This window comes from Cheilinus undulatus, linkage group 13 (assembly GCF_018320785.1).
Source record: "Cheilinus undulatus linkage group 13, ASM1832078v1, whole genome shotgun sequence".
Classification (NCBI taxonomy): domain Eukaryota; kingdom Metazoa; phylum Chordata; class Actinopteri; order Labriformes; family Labridae; genus Cheilinus; species Cheilinus undulatus.
The window spans coordinates 43,454,206-43,473,221 of record NC_054877.1 but is presented as its reverse complement, the minus strand read 5'-3'; the positions used below and the strand labels follow the sequence as shown (position 1 = coordinate 43,473,221).

Sequence of the window (19,016 nt, the reverse complement as noted above, 5' to 3'; positions counted from 1 at the left end):
CCCTAGCCAAAAAGTGAGAGTCCCGCCGCAGCACTGATGCTTCAGAGCGACCTAAGGTGAAGGATTTTTCCTCTTCAGAGTCACATTCATATCTGTGTTAAGAGTCCCCTGAGGCAGGCTTTCCAGCTTATTCCTACCCCTCCATGAATATGGGTGCAACTTCCGCTCCGTTCTATCTAAATGGGACTTTGCATAGAAACGAGATGCTAAACGTGACTATTAAAGCAATTTTAATACCAAACTACATAAAGTTAGACTGCTTCACCTCAGACGGGATAATATTATTATTATTTCTCTAGCCTCTACTGGAGAGTTCAAATTGATGACATTACTTTTGATAACCTACACGGGCATATTTAGCTAACTTTAGTAGCTTTATATCGGTATAAAAAGATACATTTCTAGTTTGTGGAGTTGCTGAAATTCTCATTTTACAAACTAATCCCTCTTAAATATGGGAATTATATTTATAAAATTATCCATGACTCAAGTTGCCAGCTCTTCAGTTTGGTAAATGTCAAGTTTTGTATTAAGAATTAATGATAAATTAATATTAAAAGAATCACATCCCCGATGCACTTAGACAGTGGACAGCATGTTGTGAGAGACATATTTAACTTTGTCATAATATTAGTACCATGAACATAGCAACAGGTACTGAGCATTACAGAAAATATGATTAAAACATTTCAGCTCATTGATTTAACAAAAATGAAGCAGTATTTATTACAGCAAATATTTATTTATTTCAGAACAACCACTGTTGACACTAAATCACTTTAGTAAGCCTTTGGAAAAATCATGTTTTTGCTATTATTGTTACTGTACTGGAAGTCCCACTTCCATTCATAGCTACAGTAGACCCCCAGGAATAATGTGGTATCCTCCTTATTTACTTATCTACAGCTTATAATACAAACAATGTGAACATGTGATAACAAAAATATATACAAATTCCAGAAGAATTCCTATTGAAACAACTGTCGTTCTTTGTTAGCGTCCATAGTTAGTTGCTGTACTAGAATACATGTATTTAATGTAGCCTACTTCCGTTTTGGCACCGGAAGTTTTGCCCATATTCACATTTACAGTAGCGGCCCCAGGAATAAGGGGATAGTGTGGTGGTGGACTGTGGTGGTCCTGGGCACTACCTGTTGGCTCCAGCACCTCCTAAATGCACAATGGGGATATGTGCACGTCAGTGTCATGGCACTAAAGATTTAATAGCTCACTTGATTTTTGCAGGATGCAACAAAGCTCAAGATTCAGAGAGGACAGTTGGAGGGCTGCTCAGAGGACATAAAGGGCTTCTCTCCTGTTTCGACAAAAAAGAAGACAACCTCTTTTGCCTTGTTGAAACATTCTTGCCAGATGGGGTACCAGTGGAAAGCCTGCCCCATGTATTGTTTTTTGTAGTAAGTGGATCTCAGAAACACTTTAAAGACTGATTTGGATGGTAATGGATGATTTGCTTGTAATTCTTTTCTACTTTTATCATCCTCCCAGGAGCCTCTTGCTAGGCTTCAAGGCAGCTCATGCTATGCATTGACCAGCATTGGGATCCACTCAGGAGTTCCTACAGAGGTAATAATTTTTCCTCTTTAGAGGTAGTTATATGGTATAGTGTAATGCTGGCAAAATGTTTTATTTCCTTCCAGCCGTGTGCATCATATGATACAATATCAGTTATTTTTATAACTGTGTTATTGTCACCTGTAACAACTGCTATCCTGAGGAAGACGGTTCAGGACAATAAGAGCCAAAACTAACAGACTGAAAAACAGCACATATCCCAGAGCAGTTGCAATAATAAACTAGAAAAGCACTCAGAGAGCGCAGACCTCCGCCATTAGCCCTATCTCCCAATAGTGAAGAGTCCTTTAAAATTCCTAGATCCAGACGATGATCTGGATCAGTCCCAAAATCAAATCCGTTCTTCCTTTTGCCATTTCTGACATTCCTGGAAATTTCATCAGAATCTATCCATAACTTTTTGGGTTATGTTGCCAACAAACAAACCCTGCCGATCACATAACCTCCTTGGCAGAGGTAATAATAATTGCACTGAATGGAACTGTGCAAAATTTCGTTGTACTTGTGTACAATGACAATAAAGATTCTGGTTCAGATTTTTAGGTTTGATAGTATCCAAATTTTCAAATTTAAAAAACAAAAAAGAAATAGATGTGCAGCATTTTTTTCTAAACCAAAACTGTTGTGAGCAGAAAAAGCGCAAGGGCGAGCAAGATGACATACAGAGTTGTGGGATCAACACACACTCTAAGTGGAGAGGGTAGCACCAGTCACAGCTTAGTGTTGATTTTAGAAGAACATATAAACACAGCAACACCCGTCTGATAACTGCTTAACAGCTGGATCACTCTACATGTATGTCTGCATTTTGTGTCTGCTGTAGCTTCTGCCACAAAACACAAGGGATGTGACAAGACATTCAGCTCACGGGACAAGAAGAGGTTGGGTCCCCTCCTTTTTTGAGTGAATTCAAAAATTGGATAGTACTTTGCAATCAGTGCATACATAAGTGTTCAAAACTTCTAAGTTGACATGATTTGGTGCTTTACCTTGTCTTTCTATTTTTCCTTACTCTTTTTTAAGGTCCTGTTTCTTCTGCTAGTGGTGACTAGGACTCCATTACTTTATACTGTCTCCGGTATTCCACTCTTCTAAAAAGACGCCAGTTATCAAGGAAAAATAATGGTAAGCCTTGCACAGCATTTGTACATACCTCAATAAATTCTTTAGATTAATCTTTCTTTAAGCAACATGAAGCCATTTTATGTTTATTTTATGTAGTTTACACCAAGCACTGCATTAATCTGGTCATGTAGAAATACCCAGAATACTGCCATGCCACTGCTTTGTCCAGCTTATTCTTAGTGTTCTGATCATCACACCATATGGGGGCCAATACAGTTTTCTGTGTGAGTCATATGTTTTCATTATGATTGATTTAAAATTCAGCACCCATCATCTTTGTTACAGCAAAATCCTTTTGTACCCCAAAGCATTTAGGGTAAGTGTACCCATTAGGCCCACCAAAATCTAAGTTCACGTATTTTTCATAGATACTAAGATGGTTTATAAACATGATCATTTGTTAGAATGAAGGATTAATCCCTCATTTGAAGGTATATTTATTTACTTATGCATATTTTAGAGAACAAATTAAAGAAATGTTATAAATAAAGTCAAAAGTCTGGCATGGGCTTAATTGGTACCTAAGTACCATTTAAGCCCACGTGTGTTCCAAATAAGCCCACAACCACGTTTATTGACAGAAATGTAAAAAATTATTACATTTTTCAAGTAGTAAACATACATTAATTCAGTAACATGTTATACATGTTAAACACAATTTATTTTTTGAACTTGGATTTAATGTTTGGCTTGTAACAATGGACCACCACAAACATGACTAAGTAGGCCTAAAACTAATTTTCATTGGCTTCAGTATTTAACATTTCATTGAACATTTTATTTAATATTAACAAAATTTGATTCAATATTGACAAAATAAAAAAAATGTGTTTGTTTTTAAAAGTATTAAATGACATTACAGTGAATCAACAATATCTTATTGAACTTGGATTTAATGTTTGGCTGTAACAATGATGATTTTAGGACAGTTGCTGTAATTCCTCTTTTTTGTTGGCATTTTTCTCACTATAAACAAATAATTATGCAAAATTAACTGACATAACAATTCTTCTGGTCAGTGTGTGATCTGTGATGTACTCGTGTTAATGAAGTTAGTATAACAACATCCAACACAGGATTACAGCGAAAAGCTATCAAACCTCAAAATTTCATTTTTTTCTATTGAAACACATCAGATGGGCTTAAATGGAACACACTGGGCTTAAATGGTACTACAGTGACTACCAGGGAAATGAAGATAATATGTTCTCACCAAAATTAAACAAATGTTTAAAGAAATGCCTGTAGGCTAAATATGCTGCAAAACTTGCCATCACAGTTATTCCTCTTCTGCCAAACTTTCTGAATTATCAAGGAATTCTTGTTCAAAGTTTTATGTAAGATTTATGTAAAATGAATCAGAAAACACTTAGTTTGTGTACTTATCATTTTTAATCATTAAGCAGTGTATCTATCAGTAGGGCTACATGTATTGACTAGTGATTAGCTCGCTACGCTAGCTAGCATGACTCATCTTTTCACATAAAACTAAATAGTAAGAAATTACAAAAAACTACCTGTTTATACACAAAAAAACAAATCAATAATCTCTCAAATTACATAATATGAATGTACTTAACAAGTCAGTGGCTGAAAATGGTTGAAAAGAGGTTCTTTCTGAGGGGTCCCAAAACACCAAAGTTTTGAGGCGACTTTATCTGAGCCTCCTTGAGACTGCACAAATGTAGGCGGGCCTTTTTCAATATCTACAAATGTGATTGGTGTCAAACAAAAACTGACATATAATTAAGAAATTGTGTGATTGGACAAAATAATGTATAGCATAAGACAGGCCCCTCTTCTTTTTTTTTTAAATTTGACTTCAAAGTCGCAAGTGGGCTTAAATGGTGCCTGGGCTTAATGAGTAGGCTTACCCTAATACAATACAACAATAACTTTATTCATCCCCGAAGGGAAATTATATAGAAATTATATATAAAATTATATATTATATTTACATGTAAAAGCAAATTCTATATTTATTTGGGTGGTCTTACAAGTAAATATATAAATAAAGAGCATAGTTTGCAAATATTTATCTTGTGGTTCAACTACCTAAAATCACAATATAACCCTTATGAATGGTTCATACCAAGGTCTTTTGCTAACACTTGTGGTTTGGGCTATTGTGTGTAGCTTTAGATCAGTGTTAATTTCGTCGACTAAAACTATGACTAAAAATGTTCATTGACAGCTTTGTTTTCCATGACAAAAACTAGACTAAGACTAACAAAAATAGATCTGTGATGACTAAAACTGACAAAAACTAAGTTTAGTTTTTGACTAGAATGTAATGTAGTTTTCGTCGGACATTCAAAATCCATGATATCTCTCCACTGTGGGTAATTCTGTCAAAAACAATGCAGCTGTAGCTCTTCTGTCTCTCAGCTGTAGAAAGCAGGGACCCCAGGTTTGGCAGGGTGCAGAGAACATCCCACTATGACTTGGTACCAGATTTAAGCAAGACAATAAATGCTTGGACTAAAAGTAAAACCTAAAATGTGAGGACTTTTATGGACTAAAACTAAATGGACAGAAATTACTAAAATGTGACTGAAACTAAAATTCATTTCACTTAAAGACTAAAACTAAGACTAAAATTAAAAATATCTGCCAAAATTAAAACTGCTTTAAATAATGACATCAATTCAAATTTATGTTTAGTTTTTACAGCAATAGCTATGTCACTTTTTGTGTGGGTCCATATCTTCTTGGATATGTGAAGGAGGGGGGAGCTCAGTGGATACAAGCCTGGGCACCACAGCTCTAAACTATAAAGGAAAAGCAAATTGCAATTAATATGTCATAACTGTCTCATTATAATCAATAACGGAAAAAGTAATTGGCTGTTGTTAGGTGATTGCTGACTTAATAGCTGGCACTTGTGGGTACATTTGCGTTTCTTCACCATATTCTATTATAGAAGCAATCTGTATGTACTGTACACACTGTTTATTTTATTCTGTTGTGCTGATTGTAAGCATGGCTTATTAGAGCCTAGTTTTCTCAAATTTACATCTGTGTAGGCATTAAACTGAAGCACTGAATCACTCTAACTTTGTTTTGTATATGTACTTCCTGCAGAGAGGATGGAGCCAGTCCAAAGTAGAACACCTGATGAACTGTGCTCGAGTCTTCAAGAAGATGAAGTTTCTTGGCCATGTGAAGCTTCCCAAGTGGAAGGCCTTCTTCAGTCAAGACTGGACTCATTACTCTTGAATCATTTAGGGGCAAGTGACTTTGTTTCATCTTCATGCATTACACCACGGACTACCTGTCATATATATGGACACAAGCTGTTTTTTCCAAGATCTAAACTGCTTTGTGAGTATACAGACAAGTTATCAGATGTGTTGAAAGGTTTTTATTGCAAACATATAACTGCAGAGTTTCTTATTGTTTATCAGAGAGCTTGAATCTTTTGTTAAAAGTAGGAGTATTAGGGCACTACTGCAAAAATCTAGCAAATTAACTGAAATTTCACATGTTTTGTACTGTATTTTTACAGTAAATTTCTGGCAACCACAGCTGCTGGTATTTTACCGTAAAATTTAAAGTAAGGCAGTATTAAGCTACTACTGTAAAATCTGCAAACATCAGCTGTAATTTCTCATGTTTTGTCCTGTATTTTTTACAGTAAATTTCTGGTAACCACAGCTGCCAGTAATTTACTGTAAAATTTAAAGTTGGGCAGTATTTTGCTACTACCGTAAAATCTGCAAATATCAGCTGTAATTTCTCATGTTTTGTACTGTATTTTTTACGGTAAATTTCTGGTAACCACAGCTGCCAGTAATTTACTGTAAAATTTAAGTAGTTATAATAAAATACCGTTTAACATTATACGGGTCTACTGTTTTTATTACTGAGATAGATTGTATTTAGGTTTACAGGATTTCTGGTGTTTTTACAGTAATTTACTGTAAACAGGTTTGTTTCATTATCGTTATTTTTACAGCCAATCCCTGTAGAAAATGTTGTAATAGAGCTGTAACTTCTACATCAAATTACAGTAAGTTGTACAGCAAATTACCGTAAATATGGTTACAGTATAACTGTTATTTTTACAGCAAATCCTTGTATAAACGGTTACAATATTGTATTTTTTTTAACAGAAATTTACAGTTAAAAAAAAACAGGTTTGAACTGTAATATTTACAGTTGTAGAATGAAAACACAGTTTTTTCTCATACATTCTCACCGTAATTTTTACAGTAAATCTCTGGTAACCACAGCTGCCAGCGTTTTACCGTAAATTTAACGGAATTTTTTTTACAGTGTATCAGTAGCATTAGCGCTAGCATTCTGCCACTCTTGACCATATTTTCCCACTTTTTAAAAAACCTTTTCTCTCTCTCTCTTTCAGCCATCATCCTTAAAGTCCCTGTAAAGTGAAAATAAATCTGTATTTAGGTTTGTTATATGACAAGTCACCGTTTTATGAACCCCCAGGTCAATTTTCAGTCAAAAAAAAAACATATTTTCTAGCCTGCCTATTGACCTATTTTGACCTTAGAAGAAGAGACAAAGTCGGTTTTCTGGCTCAAATCTCTGTTATGATACTTTAAATGATCCATAGACCACTGTGGCTGATAGATTTGGCAAATTTACCTCACAATGAACAAAAAAAAAACATTTAACTGACTGATAACTTTCAATAAAGGCAGTGACATCAGCTAACAACAGACTGTACTGAGATGAACTGCTCTGTGATTTTATATTGTAATGTTAGGGGGCGGAGTCATTCTCTGTAACATCACAAGCCCACATATTTGCCCCACCCAAATTAAACCAAGTCAGGAAAGAGGTGAAAACTTACTAACAGTCTGAATCCAAAATTCAGTCAAACGTGGATCTTAGGGTTTCACATGTTCACAGCAATCATTCCAACATTTCTATAGTGTTAAGACACAAATTATGGATTTTACTTTACAGGGTCTTTAAAGCTCTACTGTGTCCCAGTTAGCAAGTTAACTATGTGACTATTGGGAACCCTGTGCAGTTGGTTATGCTGCATATTTTCTAATGCATATTATGCTGATGCAGCGCTTTAGGAAAATGCTGCCTTTTCTGGGTGCGCTGGTGGTGTGTGAATCCTATAATAAAGCCTAAAACTGGTAGGGGCAGGTCCTGTTGGACTGGGCGCCACTCACACACCGCAGGGGTTGCTGGGGTGTACTTGACGGCCCACGTGTAACATCAATTTTACTGCGATACACAGCTGGTTGAAAGTCGGTTAGAATTGGCTTTACAGTAATCACAGAGCATGTTCTACAAAACATTTTGTTTTGCAGCTTTTACAAATATGACATTAAAGGTCTTTACACACCGGGTCCGTTATTTTCAGATGAGTTTTTTTCGGATCTGTGACGCACTCAGACCTTGCACACTGGGCCTGATGCTTTTTTAACTGCAAAAATTCGTAGAATGTGGGAAACTGTTTCGTACTACGAGCCTGTGTCTTTGTCGCTCCTTTGAAATCCTGCTGGTTCAGCACATGCTCACACATCATTGTGCTGATCCAAATAACTCAGTCCCTGTTTTGAGCTGTGAGTAGGTGACAACTTATGCTTTTATCTTCCATGTTTCCATGGCTGATATCCACATAATACACGGGCAAACTACGGCGTTTAGATTGAGGTTTCGGTGCGACAGAGAGAGGGGGGGTCCGGTGGGTGTGAGCAAGTGAGGAGGAGGCAGCGGGCACTGTTTTGAAAAATTTGGGTGCAATAAACGGACCCAATATGCAAAGGCCTTTACTCTGTATTATTTTGAGCTTTGGTTGTGTGCTTACTTTAGGAGAGAGGCATCCTCTTCATTTATATGTCAGATTAAAATGTTTATTACCTCCACCAAGGAGGTTATGTGATCGGCAGGGTTTGTTTGTTAGTTAGTCTGTTTGTTTGCAACATAACTCAAAAAGTTATGGATGGATTTGGTGACATTTTCAGGAAATGTCAGAAATGGCATAAGGAAAAACTGACTAGATTTTGGGAGTGATCCGGATCACTGTGTGGATCCAGGAATTTTTTAAAGGATTCTTTACTATTGGGAGATAGGGCTAATGGCGGAGGTCTGCACTCTCTGAGTGCTTTTCTTGTTAAGTATGTGGCTGTTGATAATGCCATATATGTGATGTGTAAACAGAAGATCATGGTTAATGAGTCTGGTTTTATTCAGGTAGTGGATTCAGGAGATTATGAGGAATTACACCATCACACTCTTGACTCATTATATTCCTACCTTCACCCATTTCTCTCGCTACATTTCCCTCTCTGTTACCTGTGATGTCTGGGTTATTTTAGTCAAATGTCTTCTCTTTTTGTCTCCATCAGGTGATTCAGACTATCCGAGCAGCAGACCTCGACAACTTTGCAAATGGGAAGTTTTCCTTCTACGTGCCTGCAGATTATCCGGCCAATCCTAACTTTACAGTGAAGGACAACGGAGGTAAGACTTTAAAAAGACATTTTTATTGAGTGCACTCTTCCTGCATTCAGAGTTGTGAATAAGATCAAACATCCATGGAGAAATTCCTCCACGCTGCCATGTGGAAACACACAGCAAGATCTTGAGCGGTGTGCATAAACAGCCAGCAGCGATGTGGATGTTGTTGACATAATTAATTTCTCTCATAAATATCTGTCAGTGCTGTGAGGAACATTCATTATCAGATGACGACAAAGAGAACAGCCCCAGAGAGAAGTGAAACCAAAAACAAGGTTTTTATCTTTAACATGCCGCTGTTTGTGTTAGATAAAATAATAAAAACCACAGCCTGCTTCCTTCAACACTGTAAAATACATTTACATCTTTTTCCAGAGTATTATTTCTTATTTATACATTTGAATCTCCAACAGTTCTTCCTTTTATCTAAGGTTTATACAGTGTCTATCAGAAGTTTTCACCCCCTGTTATGTTTTACCATTTTAGTGATTTTATAAATCAATCAAGGTCAATATAATTTGACGTTTTTATGAAAAAGAGTTACAAAAAACTAACGTCAAAGTGAAAACAGATTTCTACAAACTAATATCATTTAAAACATATGTAATGATAGGTGACTGCATAAATATTTAGTGTTCAGTAATCTATGTGGGTCTAAATCAGGCTTGCACATCTGGACTCTGCAGTTTTACTCCATTCTTCTTTGCTAACCTGCTCAACCTGTCAGGTTGCACAGGGATCAGGCAGGAACAGCCCTTTTCAAGTCCAGCCACAAATTCTCTATTGGATTGAGGTCTGGGTTTGACTCGGCCACTCCAGAACATTCACCTTGTTGACTTTAAAGCATTTCTGGGTAGCTTTTGCGGTATGCTTTAGGTCATTGTCTGGGGATAAATTGGTTAGATTTTGGTGGTATAAGGTCATTCTTTCATGCATAAATTTGACCAACATACACGGGCCCAGCTCTGTAACCCAAAGTTTTATACAAACATGCTTCTACCTTAGAACAAATTAGATTTCTGCCAAACATAACAACCACAGAAATCAATTCTTGACCCACCACTGCACTTTCACTCTCCGGTCTTCATTCACCTTGTGGAGACATACCGACGAGTATTAATGACCAGGATTTCTACTTTCACTCTGTACCCATCCTGTGATGTTTCTTTCCACCTCTTTCTTGCTGTTTTTTTCATTCACCTGGGTCACCTGTCAGTAGATGACTGACAGATGACCCACGAAAATGTTCAGCACCTGGTAGAAAATATGATCAAGAAATTTCATGGGTACAGGCAATGTGGTGTAGTGTTGTTGTCACTGAACGTCTGCTCATACCTCCAGAGATTCAGAAAGTCTGCATTTGAAGCAACAATCAGGCCTCTCTCACCTCTGCATGTGCAGAAGTTTCAAGCTTACATTACTGGTACAGTACTCTTCTGGCGTAGTTTTCAAAGTAAAGGCCTGATCAGGTTGTTGCTGTTGTGAGACCGCCTGCGTTTTCACATGATGCTTTTATTACCTACACCAAGGAGGTTATGTGATCAGATGGGTTTGTTCATTTGTTAGTTTGTTTGTTAGCAACATAACTCAAAAAGTTATGGATGGATTTTAATGGGATTTTCAGGAAATGTCAGAAATGGCATAAGGAAGAACTTATTAGATTTTGGAAGTGATCTGGATCACCGTCTGGATCCAGGATTTTTTAAAAAGATTCTTCACTATTGGGAGATAGGGCTAATGGCGGAGGTCTGCACTCTTCAAGTGCTTTTCTAGGTCTGAAATGTTTCCAGGGTGGTTCTCCGAACGTTGCTGTAACTTGCAAAGTCGCTTCGGTTTTCTCTAACCTGGCATGCCAGACGGTAAACCACTTATTGTCAGCGTTTGGGAAATGGCAGAGCCTTTGAGAAAAAAACTCAGAGGATGAATGTTTTGTCTGTCACATCTTTACAGGCCTATCAGAGCAACAAAACACGTGATGTAGCTGCTACCGAGGTGTAAACTCCATAGAGAAATGCATAACCCAAACCATAAAATATCATCAAGTTCTGATAAAACTGGCGCTTTAGCAGCATCCATGCTAATCTCTTGCGCCATAATTGCACCGGCCTCTTGTTGCTGCTTGCTTACGTCACGACTCCGCCATGCCTGAAAGTACTGCCCCTCATCGCTGATTGGTCCTGTCACTTTCTAACCGGGCCCTAACGGTTCAGATGGGAGCTTTGCAAGATGGATTCGCCAGTGAGAAACACGGAAACTGGATGCATTCGTACTAAACTTTTGGCCACTATGCTCTCATGCGCAATCTCCATCTTGTTCTCTGCCTTCCTCTCTGTCATTACTTTTCATGCAACGTAAGCTTTGCTCCACTATGTCACTGGCAAACCAGTTTTAGTGTGAAATATCTTTTTATAAAAGCTAAATTGCCCCAAACCCTTATAAGTGAAACCACTTATGTACAGGTAAGACAAGCATCCTGCAAAATTAAAAATGAGTATTATGGATGTGTATTAATAATATTCTATTTAAGCACACAGCTCATCAATAGCCTAGAGTAGGCTATAATCATACTATACAGAGCAATATGGAGGCTGCTGTTAGCAAATATTGTGGGTTATGATCAGAGATGGTTCCATGAAGCTTTGAGTTAATTTCAGGTACACTTTCTCTCTGTGTAACTATTTAGTTTGCTCATATGAGGACTTGTTCTCAGGCAGATGTGTTGTAGGAGTCTGAGTGAATTACTGTCAATTTGCCTTTGTCATACAGTTTTAAGTTTTCTTCTTCAACAGTCTTAGGTTGTGGGCTACTAGCTATATTTTGCTGTCATTTTAACAGAAGCATCTGTTCATTGACTCATGCATGAGTGTGAGGGTGTGTTTACATGTGTGAGAGAAAGAAGAAGGCTGTGATAGGTTTACGGCTGCTCATCTTTGTGCACAACGTACTCATGGCAGTGAATATCAGGAGATGTGCAGCACCGTCCTTGTTATTAAGACATTGATTGCACAGCAGATAAAAAAACACTAAAAATAAGTGGCTGCATGTAGCCTGAACAGTGTCGCGTCAGGTTGGGTCATGCTCTGTTATTCACGGGTCTGGGTGGATTTGGATTTCAAATGGGGATGACCGTGGATCTGGTCTTGGCAGATGTGAGTTTGCAAAATGAGTCCTGTGCAGGACTCTGATTCATTCGTCTCTGTGCATCAGTGGAGGTGTTCACAGCTCTCCACAATCACGAGCTTGTTAAAAAGCAAACTGCTCTGAGCTGCAAAACTCTACAGCTGTGTTTTTAATATTATTAGCACCATATCATTTGTGAATAGGTCTTTGAGGTAGGTAAGTGGTGCTTGATTCACGGTGCTAAAAGCGCCGTTATGGTCTTTGTGAATTCTCCCCGCAGAAGTCCAAAGGAGCCTTGACAACCTTTTTCCTCATCTGTGCTCAGCAAGCAGCTGTGATTGGAGTTAATGGGGCTTGAAACTCAACATGCACTTCTCTTAATGCATTCATGAACTCTGCACCTATGCCAATATGCATCCTGCTCACAGTGGGGAGTTGAATGAACGTCGTGTTGAAGGGACCGATTACCTTGCTGCATCATGATGGAGCATAATAATTCCATGCTCAGAGTTTCTGCTCCTATATAGGTTCTATAGTCAGGGTGGTCCTGCTGGCATCGTAACCACAGTGCTAAACCAGCACAAAGAGCTGGGAAAAATGAACAGAATTAAAGATACAGCACATTCGGAAAGTATTCAGATCCCTTTCACTTTTGTTATGTTGCAGCTTGATGAGATCAAAGGAACTGCTTGCAGAGCTCAGAGACAGGATTGTTGCAAGGTACAGATCTGGATCTGGAAGTTTGGGTCAACCATGACTCTTCCAAGAGCTGGTGACCTGGGCAAACTGAGCAATCAGGGGAGAAGGGTCTTAGTAAGGAAGGTGACCATGAATTCAGTGGTCTCCGACTGATCTCCATCTCTCCACCTATCAGTCTGTCAATCCATCCATCCATTGGTTGTTCCATCCCTCCATCCATTCTTCCATCCATTCATGCATCCATCTATGGATTGGTTATTGCATCCATCCATCCATCCATGGACGGTTATTTCACCCATATTAATCCATTGGTTGTTCCATCCATCCATCCATCCATCCATCCATCCATCCATCCAACCATCCATTCTTCCTGTTTTCCACTGAGTTGCAATGTCTATAAGTTAAAAAAGTACACCTAGATAGTCCTCTCTTCGGTCCTGAGGTCTTCCATGCCACTGACTCCCTGGATCTGCCCTGTGGTCTTGTCCCTAATGTGCCTGGAAAAAAACCCACATAGGGGCAACTAGGATGACCCTGATATGACCCATCATTATCAGCATTTCTTTATTCACACATGCAGACTAGTTACACTTACTGCCGGACAGAGTTAATGCAGAATATTGTTGTAGCCTACTGTTCACCTACAGATGAAATTCTCTACTTCATCTACTTTCTGGCGCTGCAGGTTCCCAGCCCTGGTGTAGACTGACATGTACCACATGCAGTTAGCATTTATACTCACTTTTACTTGTCAACTGTTGGTTGAGAGAACCCAAAATGTAATGTCCTCATATGAGGATGCTGGGACATAGGAGGATAGTGGTATGGCTGTGGTATCAAACAGGTTTGATTTGAATGAAAATCATGTTAATTTTTTCTGCTCTAACAGCAGCTGTTTATTTCTGCAGAAAAAATAAATTGTCTATGATCGTTCAGCAAAAATATACTCATGTAAATACCCAGTCCTACTGGCACCCCCCTCACTGAGGTCTACTTTCATGTCCATAAAAAAAAAAAATGAGGTGGTGTTACTATGGTAACCCAGCAGCTGGAGTTTCCTGCTGCTTCCCTCTCCTCGTTAAGCTTCAGACGCTCTCCCTCCTGAATAAAGTGAAGTCTTCCGTCAGTTCCCAGGTCTGTGTCAGATCGTGTGACGTTCTCCGAGGTCTTCTGTCGTTTCATCTCCTCCACCCCGCCGCTCCTCTTTAAATCTGTCTCACCTTCTCTCCGTCAACTCCTATTTTCGCTCTCCTACGTCTAATGTCTCCTCCGTCTCTCCCGGTGTTGGCGTCCTACACGCACACGCAGGACAGAGGCGAGCTGACAGCAGTCTCATTAATGAGGCACAGTGACAGGATTTGGACAGGGGGGGTCGGGCGGCGGTCTGGGAGCTCATTGCTGCAGGCGGTTTGTGCTGTTGTTGTTTACTTGTTCTTCTAGAGCAGTCACCGTCTTACTGGTGCATTGCAGGTATTTTTTTATGTGAGCTCCTCATTAAAATCCACCTGAAGATGATTTAAAACTGTCTGTATTCCACTGTCTCATAGACCATTGTTGTCCCAAACAACGGGGTGTTCCTTCTTTGACCCAATTCATTTGGAGAATCGTGAACACAAACACTGATGAACAGAGCATGCAAGCCTTTAAAAGAGGCCTGTGCTAACTTTCATTCAAACCCTGGAGCAATTTGTAGTGAGAATGCATCAACTCTGCAGCAAATAACTGGTAATTCATTCTCTGGTAGTTATATTATAGCGGCTACAGTACAGCTAAAAGGCTTTTTTGTTTGTTTGTTTGTTTTTTTTCCTGTGAAAATAGCAAAAAGATTTGCATGTGCAAAAGGGAAATCCATGCTAACTGTGCCCTTAATTCAGCCACATTGGAGAGTTTTTAGCCTGTTTAAGGTCAACACACATTATTCACTCTTGGCCCCTCATTTTCATTTAAAATACACATCATTGAGGGTAATCTCAGACTTATCTGACACACACCTCTAATGGCTATTCTGAGGAACCCACCTGATTTTGCATAATGGTAAGACTACCTATGCTAATTACACATCAGGCTCTCTATAATTACTTCAAGTGCTACGGTCTCAAACAGTGAACATGACCACTTTGATTTTACTACAATGACATAGTTGGGGAATATTGACTTAAAGTGAGGAAAAATGTGTTTTAAAGGTCGATACATGGATTTTTATCAGAGATGATGATTCTGTGTGCAGATACGTCACCTTGTTTTACAACTGTAATAAATGAGACACCTTATTTTAGATCACCAGAGGAGTGACTCATCCTGCTGTGAAGAATGGTGCCTTCTTTCTCCATAATAGCACCTTTAACCATCATTTTATTTTCTACTTTCTTCTTGCCTCTTCACCATCCATCCCTGCCCTCCTCTCCCTCTTTCCCCATCTTTACCTCGTCCTCCATGTTATCAGACAACACTGCCAGTATCGTGTCTCGTAGGCGTGACGGCTTCAGCCAGGACAGAGACCAGGATCTGTACAGCCTGGTCCTGGTGGTGGCTGACGGTGGAGAGCCTCCACTCAGTAGCACCACTACAGTCTCCCTAAGGGTGTGTGAGTGTCAGAGGAACACCAGGGGGCGCAACAGCAACAACATCTGCCGAGCTCAGGCCTTCCTGTCCTCAGCCGGACTCAGTACCGGGGCTTTTGTGGCCATACTGCTGTGTATCGTTATCTTATTAGGTGAGTATGGCAGTATGGTTTGGTTGTTGTATGGATCTTGGAATTTGGGGATTTTTGCACATGCACACAGGCCACACATGGGCCTTGTAAACATATTATTAAAAACATCTTTGTTCCAATGAAACCACAAAAATAGAAAACAAGTGGCCCAAAAAAGCTGCAAAAATGGGTTAAAAGACAAATGTGGACAACAATTGGCAAAAATGGGCAGAAAACTTGGAAAAAATGGGTCACAAATGGTAAAAAATGGTGAAAAAAGGATTGAAAAGTGACAAAAAGTGGACTTAAATTGGTAAACATGGGTAAACAGAGGCAAAACTGGCATTGAGAAGCACAGATAGATTAAAGTTGCAAAAACATGCCAAGTAACTGTGAAGATGGGTATAAGTGGAAAAGCCATTAAAAAGTTGCAAAAATGGGCGTAAACGGTCATGAAATTGGATTAAAAGGTGAAAAAAATGTGTTTAGAATGCCAGAAATTGGTTAACAGAGGTAAAATTTAGGTCTAATGTAGCAAACATGGGTCAAAAGTAGCAAACTTGGGCAGAGAAACAGGTAAATAATGGTTAAAATAGTAAAAACAAATCGGTATAAAAGGTGGTGAAATGGGATTTAAAGTGTTGCAAACATGGGTCTAAAAAAAGTAAGCAAAATAAATAATGGGTTTTCAGGGGCAAAACTGGGCAGAAAAGTGGTGAAATGGAATAAAAAATTTGGCAAAAAGGTTTAAAGTTTCAAGAAGGGAGTTTACAGAGGTAAAATGAATTAGAAAGTAGCAAAAAGTTTGAAAAATGGCAAAATCAGTAAGAAAAATTGGTAATTAGGGATTAAAAGTGGCAAAATGGGATACTTACAATGAATGGGTGGAAAAAATGGTGAAATGGGATTAAAAAGTGACAAAAAAGTGGGTATATATCGGCAAACATAGGTAAACAAGAAGAAAACGACTTACAGTGGCAGTAGTGAGTCAGAAGTTTCAAAAAGAGGCAGAGAAAGAGTGAAAACCTCCATGCTTCACTGTTGGGATGGTATTGAGCAGGCGATGAAGGGTTCTTACCAGACATAACATTTAGAAATGAGGACGAACAGTTCAATCTTGATTTTGTCAGACCAGAGAATCTTGTTTCTTACAGAGTCCTTTGGGTTCTTACAAACTCCAAGCGGGCTTTCATGAGGCTCCCGTCTAGCCACTCTGCCATAAAGCCTAGATGGTTGGAGGGCTGCAGTGATGATGATTCAGACCAGAGCAAACGAACTAGAGGAGTGAAAACGCCCTCAGAATAATTACATCCAGTGTTACTGAAGATAATGATCAATTTGAACAGATCCATGCTGATGAAGTCTGCAGAGTTTGACACTCCTCTTAAGATATTTCAGACAGCTGGATTTGAAGTTCATCTTCACATTTATTTTTAAATGTGCCTTATTTTAATCATTAGTTTGCTGCTCTGACAGAAGAATCCAATCAGCTCTCTCTGTTTCATCCCATCATTAAAAACCTTAGGAGATCATGTCACTGGTTTCTGTCTGTGTGATCTTACCTCTCCCTTTCATCATCTTTTCTTCCTTTAAACCTCTTCTCTTTACCCCCCGCAGCCATAGTGATGCTCTTCACCCAGCTACGGAACAAGAAAGCCAGCAAAGAGCCCCTGATTCTGTCTGAAGAGGACATCAGAGAGAACGTGGTGACCTACGACGATGAAGGAGGCGGGGAGGAGGACACAGAGGCCTTTGACATCGCTGCACTTCGAAATCCCAAAGCCTCGGAGCATCGCCGGAAGCTCCACGCCTACCTCAGCTGCGGACCGAGCCCGTACGAGGAGGAGGAGGAGTTAGAGGACGATGAGTTTGTGGTGTGGAGGAGGAGGAAGTCACAGGAGATGGATTACAGAACCTACAGCCCTGAATCTGACCCTGGCTGGTTCGTCATCGACGGCATCCCCGCGGAGATCAGCCAGTCGCCGCCATCGCTTCTGCTCCACGGTCACGACATCATCCAGCAGATCTTGCTGCAGAAGGTGGCCAAAGCAGACTCAGACACTCGGGGCCCGCCGTATGACTCACTCCAGACGTACGCCTATGAAGGCCGGGGGTCCTTGGCCGGGTCAGTCAGCTCTTTGGGCTTAACTGGAGCCGTGCCCGAGCTGAGCTACGCTGACTTGGAGGACTGGGAGCCGGACGAGCAAACACTGGAACGAATAGTTGGAGAGCAGCTGGCTTCAAGCCCTGCTAACTCTGACTCATAAGGATGGAGATCCAGGGCTTTGTTTGGACTTTTTCATACCGTTGGACGGATTTGTTGATCACTTTTTACTTGTGCCATTTACACTTCAGTGTAACGATGCAGAATCAGTGTTGAAACTGTGCTGTTATATAAATCAAAGGAGAAGAAAAGCCATCTGTGTTCAACAGAAGAGAAGAATACACGAGCAGAGGAGATTTGGATGAAAATATCCAAAGATCCAAGTGTCTTTTTAGTCTGAAATGAGTCTGTGTGAAGAGTGGGGTTTAACAGTGACAGGTCCATTTACATATGGCTTCTCTGCTCTGCTTGTTCTGTGAGTCAGTGGAGAAGAAATGTCTCCTGTTCTGTTCCTGTGACCCCAGTCATTTAAAATCCAGGGTCAGGGTCTGAGTTTGATCTTCAGCTTCCCTGTCATTTATTCTTTCAATAACTTGGAATAAGTCTGAGCAGCATTCACCAAAATCCTCCTCATATATTCTGAAATTTCCTCTTACCGCGTGTCCCAACCACACATGATATGAACGGGCCACAGTGACACCGAGTCTTGTAATAGCACCCTGACAGCCAGCAGGGGGGGATGTAGCGCGATGTGGGGAAACAATGGTACGGCCCCAGTGAACGAGTCCTAGCCACGCCGCTTGGCCCACCTCTTTGCTGACAAGCATTTTTTAAATACAGGCATCTGTTCAACAAAAAAACATCACTTAATAAAGACAATTCACTACAGATAGTTTTAGGGCAACTTTTTTTTATGTGTGTAATCCAGTTTTTTCTTTTCTTGTCAAATATTGGAACTGAAGTCAGAATTCTGAGATTAAAGGTGAAAAAAACCTTTTTCATATTTTTTTGTTTAAGCTTCTTTTTTTTCACCAAGAATTTATTTTCTCAGAATTTAGACTTTAATCTCAGAAATCTGACTATAATCTCAAAGTTAACACTTTAATCTCAGAATTCTAATCGTAATCTCAGAATTAAAACTTTAATGTCAGAGTTTAAACTTTAATCTGAGAAAATTAACCTTAACCTCAGAATTCTGACTTGAATCTGATCTGTTCCGTCTCATTTTCAGTGTTG

At 39.4% G+C, this 19,016-nt stretch overlaps 1 protein-coding gene across 1 annotated transcript in view; it reads left to right on the top strand.

Moving 5' to 3' along the window:
• LOC121519580 (cadherin-18-like) overlaps positions 1-18,761 on the top strand; it is a 104,642-nt gene extending 85,881 nt beyond the window's left edge. Inside the window, exons 9-11 of the mRNA XM_041802337.1 lie at positions 9,054-9,168; positions 15,428-15,697; positions 17,294-18,761. Coding sequence (XP_041658271.1) covers positions 9,054-9,168; positions 15,428-15,697; positions 17,294-17,943 — 1,035 coding nt within the window. The 3' untranslated portion in view covers positions 17,944-18,761. The remainder of the gene's footprint in view (positions 1-9,053; positions 9,169-15,427; positions 15,698-17,293) is intronic.
• The last annotated feature ends 255 nt before the right edge of the window (positions 18,762-19,016 follow it).